Source organism: Octodon degus, unplaced genomic scaffold (assembly GCF_000260255.1).
Source record: "Octodon degus isolate 3935 unplaced genomic scaffold, OctDeg1.0 scaffold00076, whole genome shotgun sequence".
Taxonomy (NCBI): domain Eukaryota; kingdom Metazoa; phylum Chordata; class Mammalia; order Rodentia; family Octodontidae; genus Octodon; species Octodon degus.
Genome location: NW_004524652.1, coordinates 9,862,672 through 9,873,583, shown reverse-complemented (window position 1 = coordinate 9,873,583; position 10,912 = coordinate 9,862,672). Strand labels below are relative to the sequence as shown.

At 44.5% G+C, this 10,912-nt stretch overlaps 1 protein-coding gene across 2 annotated transcripts in view; it reads right to left on the bottom strand.

Moving 5' to 3' along the window:
• The window catches only part of Ptpn11 (protein tyrosine phosphatase, non-receptor type 11), a 102,935-nt gene that overhangs the window by 42,040 nt on the left and 49,983 nt on the right, over positions 1–10,912 (bottom strand). For both annotated transcript variants that reach the window (XM_004635932.2, XM_023720492.1), the window contains exons 5-6: positions 9,740–9,856; positions 6,826–6,939 (exon numbers count right to left, since the gene is read on the bottom strand). In XM_004635932.2, coding sequence (XP_004635989.1) covers positions 6,826–6,939; positions 9,740–9,856 — 231 coding nt within the window. The remainder of the gene's footprint in view (positions 1–6,825; positions 6,940–9,739; positions 9,857–10,912) is intronic.

The window sequence follows — 10,912 nt, the reverse complement described above, 5'->3', positions numbered from 1 at the left end:
CTTGCCTGGCAAGGGTCTGAGTTCAATCCCCAGTTCTGCCCAAAAAAAAAAAAAAAAAAAAAAAACTACTTATGGCCAGGTATGGCGCCACATGCCTGTAATCCCAATCCTCTGGGACACTGAGACAAGAGGAGCAAAAATTCAAGCCTAGCCTGGACAATTTACTAAGATCTTATCTCCAAAAAATAAAAGTGGGCTGGGCAACACTATGAATGAAAATGAATGATGAACGAATGAATGGCACTTGTGTCTTCCCAGAGTCACTGCAGTCCAGGGGAGAAAGATGCAGCACAAGGCTGCAGAAGGAAAGAGCAGAGAAGAGATGGAGGCTGCAGCCCTGGGATACTCAATGGGGCAAGAACAAGGTCATCTGAAGGCAAAGAGGAAAGGCTAAGCAGATCTGAGACCTTCAAGTCTTAAGCAGTCTTTAAAGATGTCAAGCAGCTCCAGCAAATAAAAACAACTCTAAAGAGAAAAATGTACCTGGGAAGAGTAGGAGGAGGCAGAAATAAAAGAAAAAGATACTACACAGGAAACAAAGGAATCTCTCCACAATGCAGCATTTAACATGCATCATGAACCTCTGACTAATGAACTGTTCTATCCCCAAGAAGGTAACAGTTCCTCTATTAAGAAACTAGAAGTCAGACTCAGATCTGTGCAGCAGGGGCTGGACCCTGGCTAGGGGCAGGGGCTTGTGATGGTATGGCTTGGTCACCAAGGCGCAACATTCTGCAAGAGAGCACCAACAAGAATTATTATTCTGGACTCAACTCTGAGGCGCTGTTAAAGCTGTGTTTCCATAAAACCTAACCATCTCTAAGCAGGATTTATAGCTCCCTTGAGCAGAATGTAATCTCTTTAAAGAAATCAAACTGGACTGTGGCTTGAAAGCCTCTGGCTCCTCCAGTGGCACTGCAGGCAGAACCTGGGATATCCGCTTGGCCGCCAGCGAAAGGCCCGCAGCATGCATCCAAAGGGCTCAGCCACTTCAGAGAGGCTGCAGACTAGTCAAGGAGGCTGGGCTGCTAGAGCAAGAGATTACTACAGGAAGTGAATTTAGAGCACAAGTCAAAAACAAGCCTAGGGAATAAAGTGTTGTATAGGTTGGCTGTCTTGTTTTGTTTATTTTAGTGGTGATAAAAAAAAAAAAAAATCAGGAACAGCAAGTTCAAAAAGTAGTATCTTTCTGAAACCCAGTGCTGCAATCCTCAGTTAGAGCTTCGTGGACCTGTGTATAGAGGAACCTCAAAGACCATAATGCACACGCACCAAGCCAGCAGCCTCCACGAGGAAACAAGCAGTGTGACAGTAAAGCAGAACGCTGCAAAGCAAAGCATAGGGCATTCGCACAGGTTGTGCAAGCATCAAAAGCTGTTCTCCCCAAAGGCACACACAGGGTCTCAATCCCATGCAACTTCTCAGTACTAAAAACAGCTCTGCTTCAACCCGCCCATGAATACTTAACTGGACGTAGGTTCTGCTGCATTATGGGGCCACAGTAAACCAAACCTGTCCTCCTGGGGCCTGAGGGGTGGAGTTATTTTCCCAAAGGATTTGCACACAGCATCATAAAGGCAGGATCAAGCTGGGCAGGTGGCACACACCTGCAATCCCCGCCCACTGGGAGGCTGATGCAGGGACAGCCAAGTTTAAGGCCAGCCTGGGTAACTTATCAACTGACTCAAAAACAAAAACAAAAAAATCAAAAAGGGCTGGAGATATAGCTTGGTGTGAAGGGCCTCAATTCCATCTCCACTACTACCCCCAAAAAAGCAGGCTCAAAACATACCTGTATGTGTGTACCCTATCAGTTTCTCCCAAACAGAACCTCTCTTTATTCCAGGAGCCCACTAATGTTCTCTGCACTCTAGACCCACAATGAATTAAAACCACAAGCCACACAAATCATCCAAGAAATCCAAGCATGGTAAGCAGCACCAAGGAAAGGATTCGGTGCCAAGTGCACAGAGAACAGGAAGCACGAGCCAGGAAAGGGCAGGAAGCAGGAACATCTTGAGAGAGTGAAGACAGGGTGATGGGCAGGGTAGAGGGCAGGCGGAGGCAGGCTGAGGCTGGCGGAGGAAGGCGGAGCACCCTCGCACAGGGCCTCCTGGAGCTCCAGGGAATTCACCTCCAAATCACACTGTGACAGGACAGGAAGAAGCAGCCCAGACTTGAACACATGTGAAGCAGCTGATGGCTTCCTGGCACCTGCTCTTCCCAGGCTTCTCATTAGAGGTGGATGGCAGCTGCGTCCACCACAGGCTCAAGCTAACCCTCATTCCCTTGGCCACGCTGCAACTGCCACACCAGAGCAGCTCCCAACTCTCCCTTCAAACACTGCAGGGTGTCCCTTCAGAGCCACTCCACAAGCCAGCTCAGCCTCTGCCTCAGCTGCCTGCCCCCTCAGCTCCACTCAGCTCAGTCCTCCTGGGTTCCTGCTCCGCCCTAGTCCAGCCAGTGTGCTCATGTCACTCCATGCTCAAAACACTTCACATTTTTTCATCTTCCCCCTTGTAAAAGCCAAAGGCCTTCCACAGGCCCATAATGTCTTCCACCACTCCCTGCTCCCATTTCCCTCGGGCAGCTGGAGTGCCAGAGTGGGTACACACACCTGCATCGGGGCCTTTACACTTGCTACTTGTGCCACTGTTCTTCCTGAGGTCCCCACTCCAATCTACCTTGTCAAGCTTATGTAAAACTGTAGCATCCCCTTAACACACTATCTCTATCTTACCCTGCTATATTGTTTCCATAACACTTACCCGTATCTCGCTGAACAGTTAGCTGCTTCTTTATTCACTGTCTCCTCCATAACTATCAGACTAATTTGTTCTCCAAAATCTAGCACAGAGCCTGTGTGCAGTAACTACTTGCTAAATACAGGAAATCACTGCAACCAGCAGCATCTGCAGGGAGGTCTTTCTGGTGTGTTTACCAGCTTACTATAATCATGGTCTCTGACAATTATGTTGCCCCCAACAGGGTGGTCTAAGCAGACCTCCACGTTCTACGAGACTGTGCTCTTGGCACACTCTGTGGAGCACAGATGGATGGCCTCTGAGCCACAGCATCTCTAAAACACTGGTACAACAACGCAAAGTCATTAGTTTCAAGATCTGAAAGGGACATGATGTAAGGTTGGTGAGTCAGTCAAGCAGCAGAATCTGCTGAAAGTAAAGGCGAAGGAAGCAGGTATATGGCGAGCAAGGCATGGGAGGATCGGGGTGGCTGGAGACTGGAAGGCCTGATGATGTCAGCAGCAGATCATTGCCTGCAATTTGGCTCCTGCAGGCCCTGCAGTCAGACTCCAGTGCCCAGGCTCAGCCCACAGGGTGCCCACGTAGATCAGCCCCAGAGGACACAAGAGGCAAGAGAAGGCACAGCGGGCGAACGCTGTGTAAATGCAGCCACGTTTTAGTGCACGTTACAGGCACAGAATTATAAACTGTAACCTGCCTCACCCATTACTGTCCAGATTCATCTAATCAAATTTTACTTCAACCAATCAGTTACCTTTTCTTCCTTTTTTCTCCCCTCAGTACTGGGGATTAAACCTAAGGAGTACTGGGCAATACATCCTGGCTTTTTAGAAAAATGTACTTAGAGACAGGGTCTTGTTATGTACATCCCAGGCTGGCCTTCAACTTGTGATCCTCCATCTCCCAGGAAACTGAGACTGCAGGCATGCACCAGGCTCAGGAGCCACCTCTCCACGTTCACAAGCAGAGATACACGAGAGACCCAGGTGATGGCACAACCACCAACGGCAAACACGAAGACAATGCAGATCAAATTCAGTCTTGACTGTACAGAAATGAATTCATTTCTGCACCATAGGAGAAAAGAATCAGAGAGCTGCACAAAAAGCTTCATATTTTAAGAAGTGTCCAAAGCAAAAGTAATTTATAAGTGCCCTCTGGGAAAATGTACCTCAAATGACACGGAAAGATGAACAAAAAAACAGGAGCTGGACAGAGAGATCAAAAAATAAAAGGTTGGCAAAATTAAAGTACCAACAGCATGAAAATTTAGAGCTAGAGTTAGCTCTAAAGACCATCAGAGCACAGTGAGAGGAAGGTATGATCCCAAGTTTATCACTGCCACAGAAACTGTTAAGATGCAATCACTAACATCATAATGCCTTCCGGTTATGGATCAAACTCCAGTTCCAGGGGATTTAAATTATAATGACTATCTGCTTCCAAGTATCTCAGGTTTTTTTCCTAAGATGGTTTGTTCTGTTCTTAGCCTTATTCTCCTAGCTCCAGTCTTAAAAGGTCAATTTTTTAAAAACTGACTGAACTAAAGAAACAAGTACAGCAGAGCTGTAAAAAGCTCTTCAGAGAGTTTCCGTAGTCATGCAACCTTAATGCCCTGATTTAGTGCACAATGATTTTTCCACTGCAGCGTGACCTCTACACAGAGCACGTATACAAGTGAGCTCACTGTTTGCCATTTCCCGCAGGCCAACTCAATTTCCCCCCATTTTGTAATTAATGATACATGACGGATGGGCTGAACGTGACAGGTCACAGAGTAAATCCACCATGTCAGCATCCCTAACTGCCATCTTTTTCCATGGCCAGAAGAGTTAAGTGAACTCACATCTTAACCACCAAGTGGATCATGAAAAACCCACACAGCTTAGGCCATCGTGGTGACACACACCTACTGTCCCAGCAATTGGGAGGCTGAGGCAAAAAGAGCACTGTGAGTCAGGCAATGCTGGACTACAGAGCTAGGCCCAGTTTCAAGGAAACCACAACCACAAGCTTCTTGGGAAATTTTTAACTTTCTTCCCTAAGCACTATTCTTAGTGAACCTGGTGTTAAAGAGTCGATCATAGTGCCAGGAACTGTATAATTTTTTATTTTCCTAAATATAATTTTTAATTTTTAAAAATGCTATTCATTTTGGGTCAAGCATGGTGGCCCACACCTGAAATCCCAGCTACTCAGGGCTGAGGGGGCAGGATCAAAAGTTTATAACCAGCCTGGGCAACTCAGCAACTTAGTGACACTCTATCTCAAAATAAAAAAATTTGGGTGTCAGCCAGATAACTCAGCAGGCTAAAGCATCTGCTTAGGCATAGCATAGTAGCCAGGGTTCCAGCATGCTGTGCCAGCCCCGCCCCTGGGGTGCACTGAGCAGGGCGTGGTGGTACACGCCTGTAATCCCCACACTTGGGAGGCTGAAAACAGGAGGATCACTAAAGTTCAATCTATGAGGGCCTGGGAGACAGCTCAGTAGAATAAGCATCTGCCTAGCAGGCACAAGGGCCTGAGTTTAATCCCCGGTTCCGCAAAAAAAAAATAAAATAAAATAAAAAGGTCCAATCTACATAAATGAGACCCTGTAGACCCTGTACTAAACATATAGAAAAAAAAATTTTTCTTTAATTTAAAAATTTGCCGAGGAGAAAGCTCGGCAGTCTAAGCACCTGCCTGGCAAGTGCAGGGTCCCAAATTCAATCCCCAGTACCGCCTGCTGTGCCTGTAATTCCAGCACTGGGTAGGCTGAAGGAGGAGGATCATTACGAGTCCGAACCACATCGCAAGATCCTGTGTTGACAAAAAAATTAAAAAGGGCTGGGGATGCAGTTCAGCGCTCCCTGAGCTCAATCAATCCCCAGTAAGGTAAGAAAATAAATATGCAGTGATGTACAATACTACCATAATTTTTTAAAAATATTCACCTCAGGGGCCGGGGAGACAGCTCAGTAGAATAACTGCTTCCCTAGCAAGTGCAAGGGCCTGAATTCAATCCCCAGTTCTGCCAAAAATGAAAAATTCACCTCCGTGTTCTAATTTTTTTTTTTTTAACCTTATCATCACTTTAAGGGAAAAGTCTTTCATGTAACTAAAAACTCTGACTTTCTGTCTTCTTGCTTGTTTAGGACAGGGTCTTCCTACCTTGAACAGGATGGCCTCAAGCTCCTAAGCTCTAGCAGTCCTCCTGCCTCAGTATGCAAGAGGCTGAGGCAGGAGGATCACTATGAGTCCAAGCTGCATAGTGAGACCCTGCACCAAATAAATAAATACATAAATGGATTAATTAACTAATTAATTAATTTCAAAATGTTCGGAAAAAACTGGGAGGCTGGGAATACAGCTCAGCAGCAGAGCACCTGAGCGCATGATGTTTATGCAACAGAGCACTCAGAGCATGACGCCCTGGGTTCCCACCCCATGCCAAAAAAGTAAAAAAAAAAACTAACTCACAGCTATCACTGAAACTCTCACTGAAGCTTTTTAGCACTGTTTCCCCTCTTTCAACTAGAAAGAGGCTGCACGCAGTATGGATGGGTGAGAGACACATAAGAAGGCCAACAGGACATGGGTCATTTTCACCAGGGACAATTTCCTACCCGAGTAGGTGTCAGGAGAGGAATCAGTCTACCGAACTTCCCAAAGCTGTCCATCTGAACCATCAAATGAGCAAACAGGAGGTATTTCTCTTTGACTCTTTCACTGTAATGAGGCTACAAAGTCTTTTTAAAGACCCAGTGAATGCTGGGACATCTTCCAGAAGAAGTAGATCTTTTTGGTTTTTTGGGGTTTTGCCAGCAGTTCAAACCAAAAGAGGCAAATGTAACTGTTGGCTTGTCCAGCCAGTGCTCACTGCCAGCTCCTTGCCTGAGAACACAATGCTCTTCTATTTTGAAGAAGCCCCTTCGGCAGCTCACCCCACAAATATCGATGGCAGAAATTAAGAAAGGATGTCAGGTCTTTCAGATCTAAGTCCAAACATAGTACCAATGTCTCTGCCATCAAAAACAGATTTTATACCTCATTCTCCAACAATTTCTTCATAACTTACCTCAAATTCTTCCCAGAAGCCTTGCTTGACTTTATCTGTGGTCTCAGCTAATTTGCTCAATTCTCGAACCCGACTTTCAATTTCAGCAGCATTGATACGAGTTGTGTTGAGGGGCTATCCCAGTGTAGCAGGTGGTGGGAAAAGAAGAAAAAATGCTTTTTAGAACACAGGGGGAAAAGAGACTTTCATGTTTGTATTCACAACGGCAAAGGCAGGAAATTCACAGAACACAGCAATTCACAACAGTTTTCAAACCCAGTTGGGCTTTCTTCTCTGTCCTGTTGGGAAATACTATATATCTTTCTTCAATCTTCACATATACTTTCCTCACTAATAGAAATTCACCTATTTTTCGTTATACATAGACCACAATGTGATTTAGAAATTAAAAAACAGCTGCTGTCAAAAGGTTGCAGTTTGTGGCTGGGGAGATAGCTCAGCAGCCTAAGCATCTGCCTGGCAACAGCAAGGTCCTGATTTCAATCCCTGGTACCACATGCCAAGCAGGCCCCAGGTCCCAGGCTTGCCATGGCAGCCCCAAAACTGGGTGTGGTAGTGCATGCCTATAATCTCAGCACTGGGGAGGCTGACCCAGGAGGATGACTATGAGTCTGAGCTGTGTAGCAAGACCTGCACTAAATTAATCAATCAATCAATCCAAAAAAAAAAAAAAAGTACACTTTGAAATAACAACTCCACAGATAGTAAGTGTGAACACCTACAGGTAACTAACCAAATGCGGACCTACAGTGAAAATTTTCTTTAAAAACTCTGTAAAGAGAGCCAGGAGTGCACTCCTATAATCCCAGGACCTGGGAGGCTGAAGCAGGAAGACTGTAAGTTCAGGGCCAGCTAGGACTACATAGTGAGACCCTGTCTGAAAAGAAAAAGAATAAACAAAAGTTCCACAATGCTGTAGAGAGGCTGTGAGAATATCTCAGTGGTAGAGCACATGTTTAACATGCTTGAGGCCTTTGGTTTGATCCCCAGCACCAACAAGCACAAAAAACAAAAAACTAACTCTTCAAGGAGTTTTACAGAGGCACATGGACCTGATGTAGTATCTGGAACTTGTCTCTAAATATCACAGAAGGAATGCTGGGCCTAGTGGTGCGTGCCTGTAATCCCAGTACTCAGGAGGCTGAGGCAGGATGAACAACTTGAGTTCAAACACACCCTGAACTATATAGTGAGTTCAAGGGCAACCTGAACTGCAAAGCAAGACCCTGCCTCAAAAAAACAAGGAGCTGGAGAGATAGCTCAGCAGCATAAACAACTCCCTGGCAAGTATAAGGTCCCAAGTTCAATCCCCAGTACCACAAAAAAAAAAAAAAAAAAAACCCACAAACCACAAATATCATAGGCAGTAACAATAAGCAGAGTAATAAAGACTTGAAGAGCTGATCACAACTGAAGATGGGTGTGGGGACATGGAAACTAATGCTGTCTACTCTGGTACAATACTACAGATCTTGAATGTCACCAGGCCCAAGTCCTGGTGGCTTGCTCCTCAGCCATGGCTCTACTGGGATGTGGGAGATGCTCTCCAGTAGACAGGGCATAGTAGGAGCAAGCTAGGAATCGGGTACACACGCTTTTCCTGTGCCTCTTTGCTTTCTTGCCACCATGACGGAATAGGCCCCGCCTCCATGTTCTCCCACCATGATGTACAGCACCACCAGATCCCCAAAGCCACACAGTCAAGCAGGGACTGGGACCTCTGAAACCCAGTTTATTCTCAGAGCCAGAATTCTCCCAGATATCTTGCTGCAGTGGTAGAAAGATGACTGACATGTTTTGTATGTCCAGAAAATTCTATATTACAATTTTTGAGGTTTTTAATATTACCATTTTTATGTCAGGTGTGGTGGCACATGCCTATAATCCCATCACTTGGGAGGCTAAGGCAAGAGGATCGCCATGAGTTCAAGGCCAACCTAAACTACACAGTAAGACACTGTCTCAAAAAACAAAAATGAGGGTTCAATCCCCGGGCCTGCTGTGCTGGCCCCACCCCCGGGGTACGCTGAGACAGCAATTGAGATTGAGCATGGTGGCGTGCGTCCGTATTCCCAGCTTTTGGGAGGCTGTAAACAGGAGGATCACTACGAGTCCAATCTAGTAGTGAGACCCTGAATAACCTGTAGACCCTTCTCTAAAATAAAAAAATAAAAAATGTTTTCTAAAAAATTAGTATTTTTGGGGCTGGTGAGATGGCTCAGTGGTCTAAAGCACCTACTTAGAACAAGCTTAGCAGAGCCCAGGGACCGCGGTTCGATCCCCCAGCACCACATGCCAGCCGGCCCGCCCCCCTGGTGGGCTGAGCTGGCCACACACACACACAAATAAATAAATAAAATTTAAAAAAAATCATTAAAAAAAATAATAAAAAATTAGTATTTTTTATAAAAACAAGGTATATAAAGTAAATCCTTATTAATACAATGAGCTGTAAAAGGCTCAAGTCAATAACTTCTGAGGATAACCCACTAGTATTATAGACTGCTAGACAGTGTTAGATAGTTTAGGTGAATTCAAACACCTATAGTATTTAGATGCCAATAAAATACTCACCTCTGACAGGACAAAAAAAAAGGATACAAAGGAAAGATCATTTTGTATTTATATATACAAAATAGGATAAATTTACAGCTACTTTTGCTTAATTCAATGAGAAGAAAGAGGTGTACTAACAGTGTTTGGATAGAATATCCTGTCTGCTTCTTGTACCATGGATAACCACTAAAAAGATAACAATGTACGGTGTACTGATTATCAAATCTGTCCTATTAATCAGCTGTGAAACTGTCTCATTCATATTTATTTCTCAATAAAAAAAATAAAATAATTTTTTTAAAAAAATTAGTATTTTTTAAACTCCATGAAGGCACTTTCAGTTTTCCCACATGCTCACCTGCTTGAGCTGGAGTACTGTGCCCAGCGTCTCTACCATAGGGTTCTTCTTGTAATGCTCCACCAGATCAGTCAAGGAATCAAACCGTTCTCCACCACCAACGTCGTATTTCAGTTCCTTCCGAGATAAGAAGACAACGGCTATTACCTTTACACTGATCACCGGTTGTCCCACACTGGTTTGCACAGTCACGTTCTGCACAATAGCCAGTACACAGAAAGAGCCGTACTGTGAACAGAGAAATAATGAAAACAGAAGAGGGACATCCTATATATAACAGAAGGAAATGTGATATAATCAATGGAATACTAGTTTTAAAAAAAGGAAGGGCCAGTGAGATAGCTCAGTGGACTAAGCACTGGGACTGGGTTCAATCCCCGGCACCACACGCCATACTGGCCGCACCCCTGGGCATGCTGAGCCAGTCACCAAGACCAGGCATGATGGCACACGCCTGTAATCCCAGAGCTGGGGAGGCTGAAAACAGGAGGATCACTACGAGTCTGAGCTGCATAGTGAGACCCTGTACCAAATACATTAAATTAATTAATTTTAAAAAGGAATGCTATCATTTGCAACCTGGTTGAGCCTGATAAGCCAGGCACAGAAAGACAAACACTGTATACCATTTCACTCTTACGTGAAATCTGGAAAGAAAAAAAAAAATCAAACTCTCAGTAACTGAGTATAATAGCAGTTATTAGGAACTTGGCAGTAGGAAAAGATACACATTTTCAGCATGATGAACAAGTTCTTGAGGCCCCATGTACAGGATGATGACTATGTTAATAACACCTGAAACTTGCTGACAGAATTGATCTCAAGTCTCTCCACTTACATACACACAAAGAAAAGGGCAACTATCCATGGCTATATTCATTAGCCTAATTAAAAAACACTAAAATAAGTTTTTTCCATTTGAAACTCAAAGATTGACTCTCCCCTAAAATTAGATCAAACAGCTGCAGTTGTACATAGGGGAGGAAGCAAAGGGAAAACTCAAAGCGAAACCAAAAGGAGGGCTGAGGTACAGAGCTCATGTTCAGAAAGCACAAGGCCCTGTGTCAACCCCAGCACCAAAACAGGACTGAACCAAAATGAAATGGCACAGCATTTTCACGTGATATATAGACAGACAGACAGACAGATGGATAGATCATATATATATATATA